The sequence below is a fragment of the Phyllobates terribilis genome, unplaced genomic scaffold (genome assembly GCF_046119375.1).
Source record: "Phyllobates terribilis strain yellow unplaced genomic scaffold, ASM4611937v1 Scaffold_12__6_contigs__length_324123572, whole genome shotgun sequence".
Taxonomy (NCBI): Eukaryota; Metazoa; Chordata; class Amphibia; order Anura; family Dendrobatidae; genus Phyllobates; species Phyllobates terribilis.
The window spans coordinates 67,798,639-67,822,778 of NW_027362772.1; the positions used below are offsets into that span (position 1 = coordinate 67,798,639).

The window sequence follows — 24,140 nt, forward strand, 5'->3', positions numbered from 1 at the left end:
GCCATACACCAGGGAGAGTAGGGCGAGGCACACGTGCAGCGATTGGTAAAGTGGCAATATAGGGACGGTAGTTGAGACAGGGTGACGCCAGATCAGAATAGGAGGTCTCCACTTCCCCCTTTCCCTAGTGTCCGGGCTCCCTTTCCCCTCTGTGTTGCACTAGTCTTTCCCACACCTGGCGTGGCACATGGTATGGGGAGTCGGGGGGATATGTGAGGAGGCAGTGTGGAAAATTAGAGGGTAAATGTATGAGAAGGGAAGGGGAAACATGTGAGGAGACTATTGAGGGAACAGTGCAAGGAGACAGTATGGGGCGAGAAAAGTGTGAGTGGGCACAGAATAGAGACTGAGCAGTGTTTGTGTGTGTGTGGGTAGTATGGGGTGACAGTGTAAGGGCACATCCAGGAAGGGATAGTAAGCCAAGGGAGGGGGGGGTGTGATGAAGGGGCACAGTATAAAAACTGGTCCGTATAGGGGGGGGCACAGTGTGAAAGGACAGCGTGAAGAGGGGGCCCAGTATGATAAGGAGAGGGCAGTGTGGAGGGCATGCACCATAAGAGGGACAGTGTGGGGGTCATATTTTGAGCAGGGAATATAGGGAGGGGCAATTATCTATTCAGGGGCTCAGCGTGAGGCAGATATTTTTTATTCAGGAGAATTATAATGACACTGCTATCTTTAAGGGCATCGTGTGGGAATGTGCTGCAGAAGACCGGAGAAGATGGATGTCTGCAGAGACGAGCTGTGGATGAGAAAAGTCATCATGGAGTCTGGACAAGATGAAGAAGAAAGAGAACGACTCCGGAGACAATATTATCTATATTATACCTGGATGTAAATGTTATTTGTGATACTGACTAACTGTCATATTTTTATTCATATTAGGAGCATTAAAGGGGTTGTACAAATTTGTGATGAGTCTGAGGTCATTCTATGTGACTGCAGACTTCTGAATTCTCACAATTTCGCACTGCACGCTGTCAGGATTCTCTCGTGACGTCGATTTGCATCCATGCAGTCACATGCTGACTAGACATGTGTGGCCTCACTCAATGAAAATGAATTGAGCAAGGCCGGACACGTCTAGTTGGAATGTGGCCAGAAGTATACAAATCACATACTTGTACAAGGGAGAATCCCAAAAGTGTGCAGTGCATGTGCTGTGAGAATTTAGAAGCCTGTAGTCACATAGAGTAACGACAGACTAGCATGCCAATCCTAATGGCATGTAATATCATCACTGTCAGGATTCAGCTCTGCTTGCAGGTTCCAGCAGTCATCACACGGCCCCTTCACTCATATGTGATTTCCATACTTACGGTCACGTGACAATGAGCTTCTTTTCCTATTTCTCTGGTTTTCACTCAACATTGACAGAACTAGGGACAGCAGCTCTTCAGCACGTGACTAAGTGTGCAAATCACATATGTGCTTGGGGTTGGGGGCCAAACCGAATTTTTGCCCCGGGTGGCAGAAAACCTAGATACACCTCAGCAGCATAGTGAAGATTAGTCGTGGAAAAAAGGAGAATATTGTCATACACACTTACCAGGACAGTGGAAGGCTTTGGAGTACTTTAAATTTGCAGCAAATCGATTCGCAGATATCCAGTTTCCAGACAATATTCAGCAAAACTGGCAAATCTGAATTTCGGAAGACTTGCTCATCTCTACTTTCTGGTCAATCACCATTTAGCAGGAGAACTTACATTGAAGACGCAATCTCCAATATACATCCTACTGTACTTTCAGTTTATAGCCATGTAGTAGTAATATAATAAAAAAAAATAATAAAACTTTTTTACTTATTGTAGACTCTTGAGGTGGCTTTCCCCAAAAAACGTCTGGCACTAGTCTAACTGCCTCTCACTTTTATCTGTCGTCACTTTTTTGTTGGGTGGTCGTACAGAGCATTGTAGAGGTGGAAGCTAATACAGATACAAACCATCAGTGTACAGCGTGTTCACACATTTTGGATATTTCATAGATTCCACAGCAAATAGCCATAGCTGATACTTGGATTCATGATGATTCATGGCCGCCATGTCTAAACGTAGATGAGCCCTATCGAAATTCAGTGTAGGAAAGCTAGAGCTTTTCAGTATAGTCCTCATGAAGATCTAGTATTTGTCCAGGATTACATCACAACGAGCTCTATGACATCTACATGGAGAATGGAAGCCAAATAGTTTTCACAGTATTTAGAAACTAAATTCACATAAAGCATGTCCACTAAATCCATTTTAACCACATACCTGACATTTGACCAATTTGGATTAAACTAATTTTTCTTTGAAGAAAAAAGGGATTTTTTTCTTATCATGGAATATGATTGTCCACTAATACTGTTGATAACATTTCTGTTTGAAAGACGTAGGTCCAGCTGATGACACTAAACTGCTTTCTGTCTGATTTTTGGATATATGTATTAATGGAATTTAATAAAAAAGATCACCCTTTTAAGAACCACTGGATTACGTGATTATGAGGATCTATAGTCGGCTATATTTCTATTAATAAAAATAGTTGAACTTCTTTCAGTAAATGTGAATTCTCAAGATCAGTTGAAGTCACATCGAAGGGACCAACACTGATCCAGAAGTTATCACCTTACCCCTTAAATCTACAGATGTAATAAGCTGTAATAAAATAAGAATCACAATGTGCAGTGATCTCTCTTTCTACTGGATCCATAAAATATAGCACTGATTGTGATAATAAAATTTTGGGAAATTAATCAGAACAGAATTTTGGATTTAATAACAGCATGATGAGAAAAGATGAATACTCATTTTAAATTGATTCCTAACGAAAAAAAGTCGGTAGCTTGAATTTGAGTTTTTTATTAAATTTTTGATTCCATCCCCAGAGTCATCGGAGAACAGACAAGATCAAATCAATGTATATGAGAATATGAAGGTAGGTGACAATGTCCTTTTGTTCCAGACCCAGCACTCACACATTTGACTTTGACCACCATTTTGGAAAATCAGTCACCAAATTGAGCTAAACTCGTTGAGGTGATACCACATACATTACAAAAAGTCTCCAGTTCCCAAACCTATATAGTTTCAGCCCTGACATAAACCTGCAGCATCCACATATAGAACTACATGGGATTGGTACAGGCTTTGGTCACTCTGTCATGCTCCCTCAGTCTCAGACTCAATTGGTGACTGATTTAGGCTCAGATATTCCCTGTCTCACAGCAGGTCTAGACTTTCTCCTGACACCTTATAAATTCATTAGGTGGCAAACATATACTCTTATGGATATGACGCGCCCCCTGGGCCTCTGCTGTGCAGGGGGATACCCGGAGCCGGATCGCTGGGGGTTGTAGTCCTCCATGGCGGTGATCCGGTCCGTGCCCACGGCGGTCAAACCAGTGGCAGTCTGAGTGTGATAATAATGTCCGACTACGCCACCCGTGGATTGCGGTCAGTGGGGACCGCCGCTGCGCTGCCGACCGCTGAGGCTGATGTTGTTTGCGCAGCCGAGTATGGGATAACTCCCCACGGGAGAAGTATTGCCTCAGGGCAGCTAATGTGGATGATGGGAGTGATGGTGTGAGCGTCCCAGTAGTAATGGTGCTGGCGCGGCAAGGAATCACAGAGGCGTGTGGTGCAGTTCAGGGCCTTTACTGATGGTATAAAGCAGACCCTCCCGGGAGTACTGGTTAGCAGCAGGGGCCTGGTCAGTCTGTGAGCAAGCAGGATCTCCCCTGGCCAGGTGGAGTTCTAGGCCTCCCCGACTATCTGCACTCTTTCCTGGCTACCTTGCTCTATGCGGGTAGAAGTTGCCCACATCCCTGAGTATACCGTGTGGTGCTCACCCGTATGGCCGGTGACTTGGGGCCTTCCGTCAGCCTTCGCTTCACGATGGCGGTGCTGGTCCCTTGCTTGTGACCGTGCCTTCGGGTTTCTAAGGCCAGAGGACATGGAATCCCCTGCCGGTTGGATTCTGCTGCTGGACCTGGATGTCCCCACAGCCTCGGACTCCGTGTCCGGTATTAGTGTCTTCAGCCAAGGCGAGCTCTCTAGCTTACAGCCACTGGCACTCGCTCCTGCTCCTACAGAGCTCCTGTTGTCACTTTCCCTTTCCAGGCTCTGACTGCTCTGCTTGTTCTGCAGGCTCTGTCTAACCTAATCCCGCCCCAGACCCAGTTTATAAGGGAAGATTCCTCCCCTCCCAGGTCTGGGCGGGCAGTGTTGCATGCTTAGGGCTCCTGACCAGAGAAACCTCCCACTTGCTCTCAGACATAATATCTCTATTACTGTGGCAACCAGACCCCTGGGGTGTCACAGATACACCTTAAAAACCATACACAAGCTTTTTAGCACAGTCAGTGCCAATACATTCACCATGAGGTCACCAACTCCTCCACCCTCCGGTATAATGGCATCCAAGTGCCTCAATCCTGGCATTATAACAAGTAAACAGGAGAAGATAACACTACTGAATAAAATGGTTCCTCAGCTCTTACATGAACTCTCTGGATTGTGAAACCAATGTACAATCCAACAGGATGGAATAAGACACACAAAAAACTTCAATAAACATTTCTCATAAGAATACACACACTAATGTCATGTGAGACAGGTGAGGATTACTTGTGGTTTCTTCTCTCACATCTATGTCCACTTAACTTTTACAGACAGCACAACCAAATGAAGAATCTTCATACACGGTGAGTAGAGAAACTTTGTTCTCCAGTTTTGTTGGGTCAAGATTCAGATATTTTTTCTCAATGTCAACATTCTAAAGCATTGAGAGTATATATCATAGAAGTATGGTCGTCGGACCAGAAAATACATAACTTTATGAAATTGTCATTGCGTCAAACTGATGGAGGAAAATCCCTTAAAATCTGTACTGCAATACTGTGCCTGACCACATGGTGTGCTGTTGGTAATGATTATCCATTTTGGACAGCTACAGATTATTTGTCCTATTAGGTTTGTGGACCCAGTGACTAGAGATGAGCGTTGTTCTACTCGAACTGTTCGCCAATCTCAAATTCGAGCTGTTTTGGGCAGTGTTCGAGCCGTTCGGCGAACACGAACGATTTGAGAAAAATTCGGCTGTTCGAGGTTATGTTCGATAACTGTTCGTGCACCAAAATCATAACTGGATTTTTTCTCAGTAATGATGAAAATTAATGTTAATACGCAGTTTGAGTGTACAGCGGGGTGGGGGGAGGGGCAGGGGATGGATCTCTGCAGGAACAATGAACATCTCCATTTTTTTTTCTCTTTCCCGCATTTACAGTGGGGAGGTGCAATCTGTCAGCCTATCAGCAGCGCACACACGGAGCGAAGTGCTTTTTTTCACACAAGCAAGGGCATGTGTCATTGGCAGTGTATGTCACATGTCCTTGCCCTATAAGACTAAGCCATTTTCCCCGTCGCCACCATTTTCTCACTGCTGCAGCTGCGTGTTAGACGGCACCGCTGTTGCTGTGTGCGCTATACCTTGTTAATTTCAAGCCAATTTTCGCACAAATCTACAGATAGCTTGGGAGTAGGGAATAGTTGTGATTGCAGTCCTTTTAAGGACTAGGTTACAGCATTTCCTATGACTTTTATCAGGCAGGTCTGTGCTCTTAAATAGATAGGTTGTGGGAGTAAAGACTAATTGTAATTAGAGTCCTTTTCAGGACTAGGTTACATCAGTTCCTATCAGTTTTTGCCAGGCAGGTCTGTGCCAGTGCTGTGCAAGTTTTTTTCACAGCATTTGGCTGAATCTAGCAAAGCTAATCCTTTTTGGCCTATTGCAGAGTGTGTTAGTCAGTGGAGTAGCCTATCTGTGTTGCAAGATATACCACCTGTGTATAGAATACCAATTTTTTTACTGCACCTAGTGAAGTAAAATCTTTTGGGCATAGCATCATTCTATTAGTCCATCTATACTGACCTCCATCAGGTTGCAAATTGAATATAATTTTTTTCTGCATCTAGCTCTGAAAAAATATTTGGCCTTCTAGCAGTGTGTGGGACTTTCTCTATTAGTCCATCTATACTAACCTCCATCAGGTTGCAAACTGAATATATTTTTTTCTGCATCCACCTCTGAAAAAATATTGGGCTTGTAGCTGTGAGTGGGACTTGTTCTATTAATCCATCTATACAGACCTCCATCAGGTTGCAAACTGAATATAATTTTTTTCTGCATCTACCTCTGAAAAGATATTTGGGCTTCTAGCTGTGTGTGGGACTTGTTCTATTACTCCATCTATACTGACCTCCATCAGGTTGCAAATTGAATATAATTTTTTTCTGCATCTAGCTCTGAAAAAATATTGGACTTCTAGCTGTGTGTGGGACTTGTTGTATTAGTCCATCTATACTGACCTCCATCAGGTTGCAAACTGAATATATTTTTTTCTGCATCTACCTCTGAAAAAATATTGGGCTTCTAGCTGTGTGTGGGACTTGTTCTATTAATCCATCTATACAGACCTCCATCAGGTTGCAAACTGAATATAATTTTTTTCTGCATCTAGCTCTGAAAAAATATTTGGCCTTCTAGCAGTGTGTGGGACTTTCTCTATTAGTCCATCTATACTGACCTCCATCAGGTTGCAAATTAAAAATAATTTTTATCTGCATCTACCTCTGAAAAAATATTTGGGCTTCTAGCTGTGTGTGGGACTTGTTGTATTACTCCATCTATACTGACCTCCATCAGGTTGCAAATTGAATATAATTTTTTTCTGCATCTAGCTCTGAAAAAATATTGGGCTTCTAGCTGTGTGTGGGATTTGTTGTATTAGTCCATCTATACTGACCTCCATCAGGTTGCAAACTGAATATATTTTTTTCTGCATCTACCTCTGAAAAAATATTGGGCTTCTAGCTGTGTGTGGGACTTGTTCTATTAATCCATCTATACAGACCTCCATCAGGTTGCAAACTGAATATAATTTTTTTCTGCATCTAGCTCTGAAAAAATATTTGGCCTTCTAGCAGTGTGTGGGACTTTCTCTATTAGTCCATCTATACTGACCTCCATCAGGTTGCAAATTAAAAATAATTTTTATCTGCATCTACCTCTGAAAAAATATTTGGGCTTCTAGCTGTGTGTGGGACTTGTTCTATTACTCCATCTATACTGACCTCCATCAGGTTGCAAATTGAATATAATTTTTTTCTGCATCTAGCCCTGAAAAAATATTGGGCTTCTAGCTGTGTGTGGGACTTGTTCTATTAGTCCATCTATACTGACCTCCATCAGGTTGCAAATTGAATATAATTTTTTTCTGCATCTAACCCAGCCAATAGTTTTGGCCTAATACCACAGTTTGGCCACTCAGCTCTGCTCGGTTCCCATCCATTGTTTTTTTGAGCAAACAACTCCAGAATTGTGAATTAGTTAATCACCAAAATGAGTGGAAAAAGGCCTGCTGCTGGTGGAAAGGGGAATAGGCGTGTTGGGAAGGGGAAAAAAGGTTGTGTCCGTGGGGTAGGTGTTAAAGCAACAGTAACATCTGCAGAACAAAGACCATCTTCCAGCCAAACTAAAATGTCTACTTTTAGCTGACAATGTGATAAGATCCCTTTCTTACGGCCACGCCAATCGCTACAAATTCCAGATGAGGCACAAAAACAGCAGGTGCTTCAACGGATATCAAGTGCTCCTTTAAGTGGGCTCTCCACATCAACTTCAACATCACAAATACTGCAGTCCTCAAAGGTGTCACCCCAATCGCACTTGCTTCCTCACAGCTCCCAAATCTCCAGCTGCCCGTCTGAGTATGAGGTAGAACAGATGGTTGAGTCTGCAGAGCTGTTTACTCATACTATAGCCTGGGAATCAGAGGTCGACTCCAGCGCTTCTGTGAATCCAGACGAGGAAATGATCTGCACTGATGCCCAGAATCTTTATGAGTCGGATCCAGGACCAGACGCAGAAGGTTCTGACCATAATGTAGACCCTCATTCCCAAACTGTAACTCCTGTTGGTGGAGACAATGAGGAAGACAATGATGAGACTCAAATACCTGATTGGAGCGACAACTTTAGTTTTTTGTCAGGGCAGGAACAGGTTGGCTCTGAGGACGACGGGTGTGATAACGCACAGGGTGATGATGATGAGGTTGGAGATCCCACTTACTGTCAACCCACAGTCAGCCAAGAGATGAGGTCAGCAGAGGAGGTGGAGGAAGATGCTAGTGACGACGAGGTCAGGTTGCGCCTTCCTGGACAGAGACGTAGTACTAGAAGCACGTCAACAACTGCATCTTGGTGGCTCTTCAGGTCGCATGGGTGCTAAGCCTTGCATAGCCTGGGCATTTTTTCAGATCGATAAAGATGACCCAACTCGTGTTATCTGTAACATTTGTCAGCAAAAGCTAAGTAGAGGCCAAAAAATACATAGTTTGAGTACTTCATGCATGAACCGGCACATGGACATGAAGCATAAGTTACAGTGGGAAGCTCAGTGTGCTACAATGCGGCCTAGCCGGCCGGGCCAACCACCGTCTGCCATATCTTGTGCATCCGCGGCCTCTTCATCCTCTGTGACTGGGGGGACAGCAGTCACACCTGTTTTGGGGCGCAGACCTGCCACCTCTTTACCCGCAACAGCCAGCGTGATTGGCAGGTCATCATTTTCTTTGGAGGTGGTAACACCAGCTGGTGTTGAGCGCTGTCCGACATCGATAGCACCACCTTTGGATGAAGGCAACCTAACATGTCCGCCTGCATCTTCCTCACAGACCGGCAGTTTGCCGGGGACACCCTTATCAACCCCGTCTAAGCACAATAGCCAGCCCTCGGTCCCTCAGATGTGGACAAGTAAAAGACCATTTCCTCCTAGCCATGAGAAAGCTAAGAGGTTGAATTTCACCATCTGCAAGCTCTTGGCTACAGAAATGCTGCCTTTCCGCCTGGTGGACACAGAGGATTTTCGAGACTTTATGTCCGTCGCAGTGCCCCAGTACCAGATGCCCAGTCGGCACTACTTCTCAAAGAAAGGTGTGCCTGCGCTCCACCAGCATGTGGCACACAACATCACCGCTTCTTTGAGAAACTCTGTGTGTGACAGGGTGCATTTCACCACAGACATTTGGACGAGTAGGCATGGACAGGGGCGTTACATGTCGCTGACTGGGCACTGGGTAACTATGGTGACAGCAGGACAAGGGGCTGCTGTCCAAGTCTTGCCGTCCCCACGAGTTGTGCGTCAATCCTCTTTATGTCAAAGTTCCTCCACTGCTTCTGCCTCCTCAACCTCCTCTCGGTCTTCCACCTGCACCCAAAGCCTGTCTGGTCATGCCACAAGCTTTCTAACTGCGCAGAAGGGAACCTGCACACCTCCTTACTATGCTGGCAGTAGGGCTCAACGTCATCAGGCGGTTTTTACTTTGAAATGTCTGGGAAATGTGAGTCACACAGCTGAGGAGTTGTGGTCAGCTCTGGAGAACCAATTTCATGAATGGTTGTCTCCACTGGACCTGAAACCAGGGAAGGCCGTGTGCGACAATGCTGCAAACCTGGGTGCGGCCCTTCGCCGGGGCAATGTCACACACGTGCCTTGTATGGCTCACGTGTTGAACCTGGTTGTCCAGCAATTTTTAGCCCACTATCCCAGACTAGATGGCCTTCTGCAGAGGGCACGGTCGCTGTGTGCTCACTTCCGCCGTTCGCATCCCGCAGCTCAGCGACTTACATCTCTACAGATGTCATTGGGCCTGCCACTTCACCCGCTAACATGCGATGTGCCTACCCAGTGGAATTCAACTCTGCACATGTTGCAGCGACTGTGGCAGCACCGACAAGCCCTGGTGCAATACGTTCTGACGTATAGCCTGGGCCAACGAGATCCAGAGGTGGGCCAAATCACGCTGGAGGAGTGGTCTCAGATCAGGGACCTATGCACCCTTCTGCACAGTTTTGAAATGGCGACGAAGATGTTTAGTGCTGACGATGCCATTATCAGCATGACTATTCCGGTGATTTACATGCTGGAGCACATGTTAAACAGAATTCGGAGTCAGGTGGTGGAACAAGAGGAGGTGGAGGAAGTAGAGGAGGAGGAGTTGTATGCGGAAGGGCTAACATCTGCAAGGTCCAGACGGTCGGCAGCACCAAGGCGGCAGGCATGTGAGGGTGGGGGAGATGGTTTTACCAGGGCGCATGGTAGCAGCCAAACTAGTGAGGAAGGTGCAGGAGCCCAGGAAGAAGTGGAGGACGAACTGATGGAAGACTCATCAGATGAGGGAGACCTTGATCACATTTCTGTTGTGCGAGGTTGGGGGGAGAGGACAGAGGAAGGAAGCATGATTGTTACTGACGCGCCCCTGGGCCTGCTGTGTCGCGCAGCGTCTCGCGCACGGGGGCTTAACCGGAACCGGATCAGATGAGGGTTGTAGTCTCCGAGTGGCGGGGACCCGGTCCGTGCCCAGGGAGTCAACTCAGTGTGTGGCAGTCTTGATAGATGTTATTGGAGTGTCGACTACGCCACCCGTTGATTTGCAGCTATGGAGCTGTCGCTGCAGGGCAGACCGCTGAGGCCGGTGTAGAATTGTGCAGCGTGATAGTATAACCCCCAACGGGAGGGGTATGGCCTCAGGGCAGCCGACGTGGAAGATAAGGGTAGCAGGAACCACTCAGAGACGGTGCGGTGTAATTCAGGGTCTTTACTGGTAACAACGATAGACCCTCCCGGAGTACTTGCTAGCGAACGGGGCCTGGTCAGTCCTTGAGCAGATGGGATCTCCCCTGGCCAGGCGGAGTTGTAGGCCTTCCAAACTGACTGTACTCTTCTGGCTACCTTGCTAGAAGTGGATATAAGTAGCCCACGTCCCTGAGTGTACCGTGTGGTGCTCACCCGTATGGCCGGTGACTCGGGGCCTTCTAATGGCTTCCGCTCCACGATGGCGGCGCTGGTCCCACGCGTGTGACCGTGCCTTCGGGTTTCTGGGCCAGAGGACCTGCAATCCCCTGCCGGTCGGTTTCTGCTGCTGGGTAAGGATTAGTCCCCACAGCCTCGGACGCCGGGTCCGGTAAGAAAGCTTCTCAGTCAGGGCGAGCTCTGCAGCTGCCAGCCCCTGACTTGTAGTAGTATTGCTCCCACTGAGCTTCTGCTGTTTCTTCCTGTGACTGTTTCTTGTCTCTACTCTCCTTGATTGACTAACCCTGCTTCAGCCCCGGGTTTATATAGGGGAAGGTCTTCCCCTCCCAAGACTGGGCAGGAGGTGTGGCATGCACAGGATCCCTGGCCAAGAGACCTCCCACCTGCTCTCAGACATAACATTGCTTGTTACTGTGGAAACCAGACCCCTGGGGTGCCACATTCCCCCCTAGTGAAATTTAGTACTCCGGGACTAAACATATTTTAGAAAAACATAACAAGATATAACAATAACAATACAATAAAGAAACACATAAAGGTGGTCACGGCATGTCCGTAACCGGGTGCAGTTTTTGAAGAAACAAAGGTGTCCATTTCACCAAAACAGGGAGACGTAACCAGGTAGGGGTCTGTCCTACCCCGAGTCCTTAACAGTCTCTAGTCCATCCTGGGTTACGCTCCAACTAATTGTACAAGGAATCCCGGTAGATCCACCAAGGATTCCTAAAAATAACTAGAAACACAAAATTATACACAAGCAACAATACACAGGTAAACATAAATAAAACAATTTATACACTTTAAATCCTCCAGCGTGCGGGTAACTGGCCTCTAGTGGCCCTAGTGGACCTACGGAGCTGACTGTCTAGCCCTGAACTACAGGGTGTAGGAGCTGTCAAGGGTAAACTGGGCAGCTGTCTACCGGCTCTTTGGCTCACTAGGGATATGGCAGGCTCACTGCAAGCAGAGGGTTGATCCTCCTGGTCTGCGGGTGTGGGGTCTTCTGCCTCCTGGACCGGCTGTTCTTCCAGCTCTACCTGTTGCTCCGTAGGTGCTTGGGATGCTGGTTGGAGGAAGGTGAGTACGGGTACCACAACTGCACCATTGACTTGAGTCCAAGACCGAGGGAAGTCCCCGAGCACAGTACTAACCATATCTTCCCTTTCCTCTACGGGTCGATGGTCTTCTTGTTCCTCTTCAGGGTTCCTCAGTTGTTCGGGACACTTCTTCAGGTGGTCCCGGGATACAATGGCTGTAGTTTCCCCTCCGTCTTTACTGATGATACAAACCTTCGGGTTCTCGTGGCTTGAGGGCAGTACGGTGTACGGGTCCTTCTCCCACTGGTCGTCCAACTTGTGGAGCCGTCTCTTCCTCTTCAAGACCTGCTCTCCGGGTGCCAGGGGAACAGCGGGAGCATACTGGTTGTAAGTTTTCTCTTGTCTTTCCCTAGCCTGACAGAGACTTCGCTCCACGCTCTCCTGTACTCTCCGGTACTGCTGCTGCCTCTCTGTGTCCCAGTCTGCTTCTGGTGAAGTGTCCTCGGGTGTCAGGACTCCCATTTCCAGGTCAACAGGTAACTTACCAGGTCTTGCCCTCATTTGGTAAGCCGGGGTACAGTTGGTGGAACCTACCGGGATGTGGTTGTATAGGTCCACCAGATCGGGCAGCTTCTCAGGCCACAGACTGCGTTCTTCCAGGGGCAACGTTTTCAGAAGATCCATTACCACCTGGTTCATTTTCTCACAAAGTCCATTAGTTTGCGGATGATAGGGTGTCGTCCTTATCTTCCGGCAGCCATACAGAGTGCAGAATTCTTGGAAGACCTCCGCTTCAAAGGCAGGTCCCTGGTCTGTCAACACTTGGTCCGGGTACCCGTGTGGACGGCAGAAATGCTGCTGGAAGGCTCTCGCTGCTGTTCGAGCTGTTAAGTCCTTGACGGGGACGACAACCAAGAACCGGGAGTAGTGATCCACGATGGTTAGTGCGTAGACGTAGCCACTTCTGCTTGGGGTCAGTTTTACATGATCCAAGGCTACCAGTTCCAACGGCTGCCGGGTGACGATGGACTGCAGGGGAGTCTTCTGGCTAGCACGGTCCTTCCTTCTTAGGTTGCACGGGCCACAGTCTCTGCACCACTTCTCAATGGTTCCCCTCATGCCTACCCAGTGGAATCGCTCGCGCAGCAGGAACTCCAGCTTCTTCCACCCGAAGTGTCCAGCTCCGTCGTGGTATGCCTCCATCACCATGGCTGCGTCTCTTCGTGGCACCACTACTTGCCAGAGTAGTTCATGCGTCCGGGAGTTAACCATTCTGCGGCACAACTTCCCCTTGTAAAGGAACAGTCGACTCCTCTCTGCCCATAGTTGTTTGGCTTCCTCCGGAGTGTCTGGTTCAAGGCAAGCCTCCGGGCGAGTCAGCATCTCCTTCACCAGTCGGACGGCAGGGTCGCTGTCTTGCGTTTCCGCCCAGTTGTAGTGAGGTAAGGGGTTCAACGTAGCAGCCTGCTTACTCCTTACCCGGTGGGAGTACTGGATAGTCCCATGACGGTGGAACGCAGGGAGTTCAACTTCTTCCAGTCCCTCCGGATCTTCTCCTTCGTCCGGCAGGTTGGGCATCCTGGACAGGGCGTCCGCTTTTGTATTGGAGCGTCCGGCCCGGTATTTGATTGTGAACTCGTAGTTGGACAGACGGGCCATCCACCTCTGCTCCAGGGCACCGAGTCTTGCCGTGTCCAGGTGTGTCAACGGGTTGTTATCCGTGTACACGGTGAACCGGGAAGAAGCGAGGTAATGCTTAAAGCGCTTGGTGACTGCCCATACTACGGCCAGGAACTCTAGCTTAAATGAGCTGTAATTCTCGGGGTTCCTTTCGGTGGGTCGCAGCTTTCGGCTGGCGTAGGCAATTACTCGTTCCTTCCCCTGCTGGATCTGGGACAGTACGGCTCCTAGCCCGATGTTACTGGCGTCGGTGTAGAGGATAAAGGGCTGGCTATAATCCGGGTACGCCAGGATTTCGTCCCCCGTGAGGGCCATCTTCAGCTGGCGGAAGGACTCTTCTTCCAGCTCCTCCCATTTGAAGGGCGGCTTCTGGTTCTTGGCCTTCCGGGACTGGCCTATCAGGAGGTCCTGCATAGGTGCTGCCTTTTTGGTGAAACCGGGAATAAACCTTCGGTAGTAGCCTACCAACCCGAGGAACTGCCGCACTTCTTTTACGCTGGAGGGGCTTGGCCATTCCTTAATTGCGGTGATCTTATCAGGGTCGGGAGCCACTCCGTCAGCGCTCACCACGTGTCCCAGGTACTGCACCTTTGGTTTCAGGAGGTGACACTTGGAGGGTTTCACCTTTAGGCCGTAACTCGCCAGAGCTTCTAACACTTCCGCCAGGTGTTTCAGGTGGTCCTCATACGTCTTGGAATATACGATGACATCGTCCAGGTACAACAGGACCGTCTCGAAGTTTCTGTGGCCCAGACAACACTCCATTAGTCGTTGGAAGGTTCCTGGTGCGTTGCAGAGTCCGAACGGCATGCAGGTGAACTCGCTAAGTCCCATCGGGGTGGTGAATGCGGTCTTCTCCCGGTCCGCCTCTGCTACAGGAACCTGCCAGTACCCGCTAGTGAGATCCAAGGTAGAGAAGAAGTTAGCAGATCTTAAAGCAGCCAATGACTCCTCTATCCTTGGTAAGGGGTACGCATCCTTGTGTGTGATACGGTTGATTTTCCGGTAATCTACACACATCCTCATGGTGTTGTCTTTTTTTCTGACTAAGACTAGTGGAGCTGCCCAGGGGCTACAGCTATCCCTGATCACCCCAGCCTCCTTCATGTCTCTAAGCATCCCCTTGGCGTGTTGGTAGTGTGCAGGGGGTACGGGTCGATACCTCTCTTTTATGGGAGGATGGTCTCCCGTGGGGATGTGGTGTTCTACCCCCTTGACTCGCCCGAAGTCTAACGGGTGTTTACTAAACACTCTCTCGTACTCTTGAACCACCCGATAGACTCCCTGTTTCTGATGTGAGGGAGTGGAGTCAGTACCCAAATGTAGTTGCTGACACCAGTCCTCCATTGTTTTCTTAGAGCCGTTACCTTCCTCCGGGTGAGATGGAGGCAAGGGTTCCACAGATTGTATAGCATTTTGGTTAATGGTATATAATTTGGCTAGCGTGGCATACCGGGGCAGGTACACTTCCCTCTTCCCGATATTGATTATGCGAACGGGCACCCTCCCATGGCGTACATTAACCACCCCCCGTGCTGTCAAGATGGTGGGCCTACTGTCTGAGTAAACTGGTTCTACCATTGCCTGGTAATCTCTACCTCTCAGACCAATAGCTGCCCGGCACCAAATCATCATTTCACTTTTTGGGGGCATGGCAATAGGAAAAGGGTCACACATTCTTACGCTACCAATCTCACCGCCGGAGAGTTCCACCTGTTGCCGTCGCATCAGTGCCCGGATCTCTTTCTGGAGCACCCGCTGCTCGCCGGAGCTGGCGTTCTTGGCAACCTGCTGTAAAAGAAAAATCACCTCTGCAAGACAATTTTCAATTACATTAGTTCCTAGAGTTATTTTTGGGTGACTCTCATGTTTGTCAATATCTACAATGATCAGTCCCTGTGCTGCCAGTTCGACTCTACCGATTTTGATGGTCACCTCTTTAAATCCGATCTGTGGCACGGGCTGGCCATTGCTGGCGATGATACTCAAGTCGTCGTCAGGGTAGCGGGTAATATCCGAGTCATTCCAGTACTGCTTAAAGAGCACGTACAGGATGGTGGTGACCTGTGACCCGGTGTCCAGTAGGGCACTCATGGGAATGCCATCCAGTACCACAGGCAAGACTGGACGTCCTCCCACATATCTGTCGCGCCAGTTCGATGGGCCTGGTGATCTTTTTCCTGGGGGTTGGCCCTCTACCCCAGGTTGTGCCCGTTTAAAGAACAGTACCTTGCCATATGTCCGGGTTGATTGCAGCGGCGGCAGATGGGTCGTCCGTCTTCGCTGTATCGGTCACTGGGTCTTCCTCTGGCCGGTGGGGTCCTCCTTGGTCGACGCCACGGGATGTCCTCCGGTCCGGATGCCAGCTGGATCTTCCCTGGGGTGGAAACCTGTAAAGACTGCACAGTTCGGGTTAGCGCAGCAACGCTCTTAGCTAGCTCTTGGACCTGATGGTGTAGGTCTGGAGCCGGGTCATTGTCCAAAGCCTGCGCATCAGCTCCCACAGGCCCTGCCGACAAGGGCGCCGCCTCCTGGTGGTAAGTGATAGCTGGGCGCCTGTGGGTCACAACGCCACCCGGTGCCGGTTCTCGGAGCACCCGGATGGCTCTGTCCTTGAACTGTGCAAAGCCCAGATGGGGATCCTGTAAGGCCATCGCCCGCAACTGGGTTCGGTGGGCATTACAATATAGTCCCTCTATAAATTGTTCGGTCAACAGCCTGTCCTCGTTTCCCACTCCATCAGGGTCGGTCTGCTTAATGGCCCTCAGGGCCTCTTGTAGGTTTAGTGCATAGTCCCTTATACTCTCATGCGCTCACTGCTTGCACCCGTAGAATCTAAGCTTAATCTCGGCTGAGGTGCGGGTATCAAAGGTATCCTTCAGCCGGGTTAGTATCCCTGCGACAGTCTTCCTCCCAGGTGGCCAGGATTTTACTTCCCTTTTGGCTGCCCCGGTTAGTTGGGCCACCAGGATGCTCACTTTTTGCTCTTCTGTGAGGGGGTACACCTGGAAGAGGCTATCCAGCTTTTCTCTAAAGTCATGCAGGGTATGTGACTCCCCTGAGTACTGGGGTAGCCAAGCTGCTCCCGGGATATAGGGCATGGTGAAGGGCATAACTGCAGCAGCAGTGGCGCTGGCGGGGGTTGAGGCAATGAAGCTCTCCTCCGCATCCGACATCTTCCTCCCCCCTAGTGGACCGTGGCCTACCTTGCGATGATCCTGTTCCGTAAGCCGCGGCTCCGCAGTAGATCGTCAGGGTTGAGGACCTTCCGTCGCGCTCCGGTGACGTCGGCGTCTGCTGGGCTCCTTCCAGGACCTTACGCAACGTCCGGACGTGAGGCGGGGCTTCAGTTCTCGCGAGCTTTCGGAGTCCACGCCCCTCTTCTTCCCGCGCGGCGTCCTCAAGATGGCGTCCAACGGCGGGAAAACTCCACGGATGGCGGGAAGAAGGCTGAAGATGGCGCCGGATGGCGGGAATCTTCACAGATGGCGGGAAGAAGGCTGAAAATGGCGCCGGATGGCGGGAATCTTCACCGATGGCGGGAAAACTTCACGGATGGTAAGTTTTAAAAGTCTCTTTTTCAGGCACGTAGTACCCGGTGGTTGCGGGCACGAAATCCTGCCGACTACGCCAAAGTTGACGCGCCCCTGGGCCTGCTGTGTCGCGCAGCGTCTCGCGCACGGGGGCTTACCCGGAACCGGATCAGATGAGGGTTGTAGTCTCCGAGTGGCGGGGACCCGGTCCGTGCCCAGGGAGTCAACTCAGTGTGTGGCAGTCTTGATAGATGTTATTGGAGTGTCGACTACGCCACCCGTTGATTTGCAGCTATGGAGCTGTCGCTGCAGGGCAGACCGCTGAGGCCGGTGTAGAATTGTGCAGCGTGATAGTATAACCCCCAATGGGAGGGGTATGGCCTCAGGGCAGCCGACGTGGAAGATGAGGGTAGCAGGAACCACTCAGAGACGGTGCGGTGTAATTCGGGGTCTTTACTGGTAACAACGATAGACCCTCCCGCAGTACTTGCTAGCGAACGGGGCCTGGTCAGTCCTTGAGCAGATGGGATCTCCCCTGGCCAGGCGGAGTTGTAGGCCTCCCAAACTGACTGTACTCTTCTGGCTACCTTGCTAGAAGCGGATATAAGTAGCCCACGTCCCTGAGTGTACCGTGTGGTGCTCACCCGTATGGCCGGTGACTCGGGGCCTTCTAATGGCTTCCGCTCCACGATGGCGGCGCTGGTCCCACGCGTGTGACCGTGCCTTCGGGTTTCTGGGCCAGAGGACCTGCAATCCCCTGCCGGTCGGTTTCTGCTGCTGGGTAAGGATTAGTCCCCACAGCCTCGGACGCCGGGTCCGGTAAGAAAGCTTCTCAGTCAGGGCGAGCTCTGCAGCTGCCAGCCCCTGACTTGTAGTAGTATTGCTCCCACTGAGCTTCTGCTGTTTCTTCCTGTGACTGTTTCTTGTCTCTACTCTCCTTGATTGACTAACCCTGCTTCAGCCCCGGGTTTATATAGGGGAAGGTCTTCCCCTCCCAAAACTGGGCAGGAGGTGTGGCATGCACAGGATCCCTGGCCAAGAGACCTCCCACCTGCTCTCAGACATAACATTGCTTGTTACTGTGGAAACCAGACCCCTGGGGTGCCACATTACCTCGCCACCAACACAACAGGGACTTGGTGCTCCTGGATGCGCAACACACATGAGTGCCTTCTTGCTGCACTACCTGCAACATGACCCTCGAATTGTGAGAATTAGAAATAATCCTGACTACTGGGTTGCCACACTGTTAGATCCCCGGTACAAAAGTAAATTTGCAGAAATTATTCCTGCCATAGAAAGGGATGCACGCATGCAGGAGTATCAGCAGAGACTGTTGCAGAATCTTACATGTGCTTTTCCACAAAACACCAGTGGTGCACGTAGTGAATCTCACAGTTCCAACTTGCCAACCGTGGGACCGTCGAGTCTTCATCACTCAAACCGTAACAGAACCACAGTATCTGCTGGTAACATCAATTTTGCGGAATCATTTCACCACTTTTTTAGCCCATCCTTTGCAAGGCCACAGGAGACAAGAAGTCTGACACATAGTCAACGCCTAGAGACGATGGTACAGGAGTATCTCCAAGTAAAAATTGAAGCCATGACTGTGTCACTGGACCCTTGCTCTTTTTGGGCTTCCAATCTGGATAAATGGCCGGAGCTAGCCACTTACGCCTTGGAGATCTTGTCATGCCCCGCAGCCAGAGTTCTGTCTGAACGTGTGTTCAGCGCTGCTGGTTGTGTGCTGACAGATAAGCGCACGCGGCTCTCCACTGATAATGTAGACAGACTCACATTCATAAAGATGAACAAATCATGGATCCGAAACGACTTTTCTACCCCTGTGTCATCCTGGGGAGAGTAAAAGCTTGATGATTGGTTAAAATCACCCTACCAACCGTTTTAAGCTTTCAAATTACTAATCATGTTTATCTGTATCTTGGCTGGAAAATAATTTGGGCTTCTTAGCAGTGTGCAGCACTGATTCTATTAGGCCATCTATACTAAGCTCCACCAGATTTAAAATTAATAATAATTTTTATCTGCATCTAGCCCGGAAAATAATTTTGGGGCTCCGAGATGCGCAAGATACATAAGTGCCTTCTTGCTGCACTACCTGCAACATGACCCTCATATTGTCAGAATTCGAAGTAATCATGACTACTGGGTTGCCACACTCTTAGATCCCCCAAACTTTTCGATCAACCTTTTCATTTTAATAAAGACCAAAAAAATGGTCATTTTTGAAATTATAAGCATTAGCAGGTTATTAGAAACTGAAATCAAACAGTTTTCAACTCAAAACTTTATTCTAGGTGATGTTACATTTTCACATAGGACCCCTTGTTCGAAAGGAGCTTCTGAACTCTCTCGTCCATTGAATTTGTCAGGTTTTGGATGGTTTCCGCTTCAATTGTTTTGCATGAGGACAGAATACCCTCCCAGAGCTGTTGCTTAGATGTGAACTGCCTCCCGCCATCAAAGACACTCCTTTTGATGATGCTCCAGAGGTTCTGAATGGGGTAGAGGTCAGGGGAGCATGGGGGTCACACCATAAGTTTGTCCCCTTTTATGCCCATATCAGCCAGAGATGCAGATGTTTTATGTGCAGCATGAGATGGTGCATTATCATGCAAAAAAATGATCTTGCTGTGAAATACACGGTTCTTCTTCTTGAACCATGGCAGGAAGTGCTGTTTGAGAAAATCCACATACATTATGGAGTTCATCTTTAGCGCCTTCAGGGATCCTAAAGGGGCCGACAATCTCTCTCCCCATGATTCCAGCCCAAAACATTACTCCACCTCCTCCTTGTTGGCGCTGTAGCCGTGTTTGCGTGGGGTGTCCATCAACCAGCCATCCTCCACTCCATCCATCTGGACCATCGAGCGCTGCACGGCACTCATCCGTGAACAAAACAGTTTTGAAATCAGTCTTCATGTAATGTTTGGCCCACTGGAGCCGTTTCTGCTTGTGTGAAGTGGATAGAGGAGGTCGACAGGATGGCGTATGCACAGCTGCAAACCTCTGAAGGACCCTGCATCTTGTTGTTCGGGGGACGTTGGAGGCACCAGCAGCTTCAAAAACTTGTCTGCTGCTATGACAATGCTTTTTTGCCGCTGCTCTTTTAACCTGACGTAATTGCCTGTAGGAAAGAGTCCTCAATTTGCCCTTATCAGCACACACACGTGTGTACTGTGAATCAGCTACATACTTCTTGATTGCCAAGACACTTCATCCTGATCATCGCACAATGTTGATTGTAGTCATGCCTTGACCTAAACACTCCACAATTTGTTGCTTCTCAGCAGCCGACACATCCTTTTCTTTCCCATTTTGGCAGAAAATGTAGGCTGCTTAATAATGTGAGACAGCCTTCTTAAGTAGTCTTGCCTTTCATTGGACACACCTGCCAAACTAATTAGCACAGGTGTCTGCAATTGCTTACAGTGATATAAAGAGCCCTGACACACATCACCATCAATGAGTTTAACTGACAAACAAACAAATTCTTCCCTTATCACTCCTAAACACTTTTTGCATAATAATTTGTAACACAGTGTACATGTGCTTTTCCACAAAACACCAGTGGTTCACGTAGTGAATCTTACAGTTCTAACTTGCCAACCGTGGTCTGTATGGAGTTGTTCAATAAAAGGCCCAAAATTAAGATAACATAGATGGGAGAGGTCTCTATGAATAGGAATTCCTAAGTATTTGATACCCTGTGAGGGCCAGGCAAAGGGAAAGTTGGACTGGATGGAATCCTATATGGATTTGGGGAGGGAGACATCGAGGGCCTCAGACTTCGCTGCATTGATTTTAAAATTTGACCATGTAACAAAGTGATCTATTTCAGCCATAACAGCATGGATGGATATATGTGATTGAGTGATATATACTAGGACATCATCAGCAAATAGAGAGCACTTGTACTCGGTGCCTCCCACCTCAATCCACCTAATATTGGGGTTATGGCCAATTGATGAGAGCAGGTGCTCCGTCACTAGGATGTATAAGAGAGGGGACAGAGGACATCCCTGCCTTGTCCTATTGGTGATTGTGAAAGGTGATGAAAATGTTCTGATGCACCCCCTGGGCCTTGGGACACCCGGAGCCGGACCCTTTTTGGTGGATGATGGTGGTTGTAGTCTTCGTGGCGGTGACCCGGTTCCGTGGCTCAGGGCGGTCAAACCAGTGGCGGAACTATTTATGTGGTTTTCATGTTTAAATGTCCGACTACGCCACCCGTGGATTGCGGTCAGAGTGAATCGCCGCTGCAGGGCAGACCGCTGAGGCTGGTGTTGTGGGTGCAGCAGAGCGTAGCATAACTCCCCACGGGAGGAGTATAGCCTCAGGGCAGTGTATGCGGAGGATGGGGGTGATGGTGCAGGGCATCAGCAGTAACAACACGGAGTTAGTGATGCAGTCCAGGGCCTTTACTCACAGTTCTTATTATCCAGACCACGTCTGCAGGTAACGGCTGCCCACGTCGTACTGTGCTCACCAGGTGAGGGGCTCAGACAACTCCCAGATAACTTTGGAGCGCTTCACAGGACCCCCTTTGTGTGTCCTTTGTCTGGCCTTTCTTACCAACCCTTCTGTCCGGCTGCCTCGGGCCTCCTCTTGGTAAACTTGGCGCCAGTTTCCCTGACCCTATGTGCTGCCCTCCTAGCGGGTGTAGCGAGGGGCTGCACCACATAAAATGTCACAGCCTCCGGTTTCTAGCTGAGGGTCGTTTCCTGCCTCCACTACTTTCGGGGACCGGTCTCCCCCTTTGGTCTGACCCCTCCACGCAGGTGGATTCGGGCGTGCGGTGGCGACTCGCCCGTCCGCACCCCTGGGATCCCTTCGTTCCTCGTTCCTGGAGCCTTCTCCGCTCCTCTTCCTTCCTTCTCCCTCTTCCAGGCCTGGGCCTCTGTTACTAGGCCCACCTCCGGAGCAGAGCTCATGCAGAGCCCCTGCTCCCTGCCACTTCTGCTCAGACTTCTCTGCACTGAACTAAGATGGTGCCCACCTTTTATACTCCCTTCTCAATGCACCCAGGAACTGCTTCCTCCCTGCTCCTGCACTACAGGGTTCCCCTTCCTCAGTGTTCCCTCCCCCCACTCCAGCCAGGGACAGGGACTGTCGTGCCCATCTCAGGGGCATATTGGTCGCCCTGCCCCACGGCAATGTGGTGTAATGCATGCAGGTGTCGGGTCCTGATCCACACTCCATCCTTACCTGAGAGTGAGATATCACACCTCTGGGTGAGGTGCAATACCTCTGTAGCAACCGAGCCCTCAGGGTGCTACAGTTCCATTTATCTTCAGCCTAGGTGACATATTGTGATACAGGGCCGTGATTTTGGCTATAAAATGGTCCCCTAGACCCCTACCCCAAGCTTTTTAAGAGAATCATATATGGCGTGCCAGGAGACTCTATGGAATGCTTTCTCAGCATCCAACGAGAGTATCTAATTACAAATTTTTAACTGCATCTAGCCCAGGAAATACTTTGTGCCTAGTAGCAGTGTCTGCTAGTCAGCGGATTATCCCGGCTGTTAAGCAAGCTACACCACCTGTAGTTTGGACACTTAATTTTTTCAAAGGAAATGCTTCGGGACCATGGGATACTCAGTGAAGAGCATCAGGAGGCACCCCAAGGCATAGGGGCTGGGACTGGCAGTAGGATGCCTTGCGGTGGACAGCCGAGCTCGATCCTTATAAAAGCTTTTTAACTGCAGCAGCTTTAGTGGACGCTACTGGAGCTGGAATTACGCAGCTGCTGGCATGAGACTTGCCCTCCAATAGATCCTTGTAAATGGATTTAAAGTGTATTCATTCAAATTAGAGAGACAATTTAAATTAAAAAGCTTAGAGCTGCCTCCACCACAGGGGGGCTCGCTCGACCCACCAGCGGACAGGCACCAGTATTGGGAGAGGGGGGCTGGCCGTCAGGGTTCACCGGGGCTCTGGCACAAACCCGGCGACACGGAGGTGGCACGGGCAGGAGCGGACTGAACGTGTCGGCTTCACACTTTTTGGATTTTAGAAGGGCATGACATGCCTATATCTGTGTCTCCCCCTCCTTTTACTCCTCCACCTCTTTTCTTTTCGCATGACTATATGTACTTGTCACTTTTCCATGTGTTAGTTGTGTCTTCTGAGCAGTTTGTCAGCTTTTGGACACCTTTGAAGGTGTTTTCTATGTGTTTCTATGTGTTTTTGTTTGCCTGCCATTGGTTTTAACGGTGTTCGAAGGTGTTCGACGAACAGTTCGACGAACAGTTCGGCGAACACACTTGCCAACCGTGGGACCGTCGAGTCTTCATCACTCAAACCGTAACAGAAACACAGTATCTGCTGGTAACATCAATTTTGCGGAATCATTTCACCACTTTTTTAGCCCATCCTTTGCAAGGCCACAGGAGACAAGAAGTCTGACACATAGTCAACGCCTAGAGACGATGGTACAGGAGTATCTCCAAGTAAAAATTGAAGCCATGACTGTGTCACTGGACCCTTGCTCTTTTTGGGCTTCCAATCTGGATAAATGGCCGGAGCTAGCCACTTACGCCTTGGAGATCTTGTCATGCCCCGCAGCCAGAGTTCTGTCTGAACGTGTGTTCAGCGCTGCTGGTTGTGTGCTGACAGATAAGCGCACGCGGCTCTCCACTGATAATGTAGACAGACTCACATTCATAAAGATGAACAAATCATGGATCCGAAACGACTTTTCTACCCCTGTGTCATCCTGGGGAGAGTAAAAGCTTGATGATTGGTTAAAATCACCCTACCAACCGTTTTAAGCTTTCAAATTACTAATCATGTTTATCTGTATCTTGGCTGGAAAATAATTTGGGCTTCTTAGCAGTGTGCAGCACTGATTCTATTAGGCCATCTATACTAAGCTCCACCAGATTTAAAATTAATAATAATTTTTAGCTGCATCTAGCCCGGAAAATAATTTTGGGGCTCCGAGATGCGCAAGATACATAAGTGCCTTCTTGCTGCACTACCTGCAACATGACCCTCATATTGTCAGAA

General features: G+C 49.3%; 1 protein-coding gene across 5 annotated transcripts in view; it reads left to right on the forward strand.

Moving 5' to 3' along the window:
* LOC141173076 (cell adhesion molecule CEACAM10-like) overlaps window positions 1-24,140 on the forward strand; it is a 169,158-nt gene that overhangs the window by 118,567 nt on the left and 26,451 nt on the right. For 2 of the 5 annotated variants that reach the window (XM_073657717.1, XM_073657719.1), the window contains 2 exons: window positions 2,869-2,918; window positions 4,654-4,686. In XM_073657717.1, the coding sequence (XP_073513818.1) occupies window positions 2,869-2,918; window positions 4,654-4,686 (83 nt within the window). Of the gene's footprint in view, window positions 1-683; window positions 2,273-2,868; window positions 2,919-4,653; window positions 4,687-24,140 lie in introns of those variants that run through there. The other 3 variants (XM_073657718.1, XM_073657714.1, XM_073657716.1) reach the window with 3 other exon arrangements.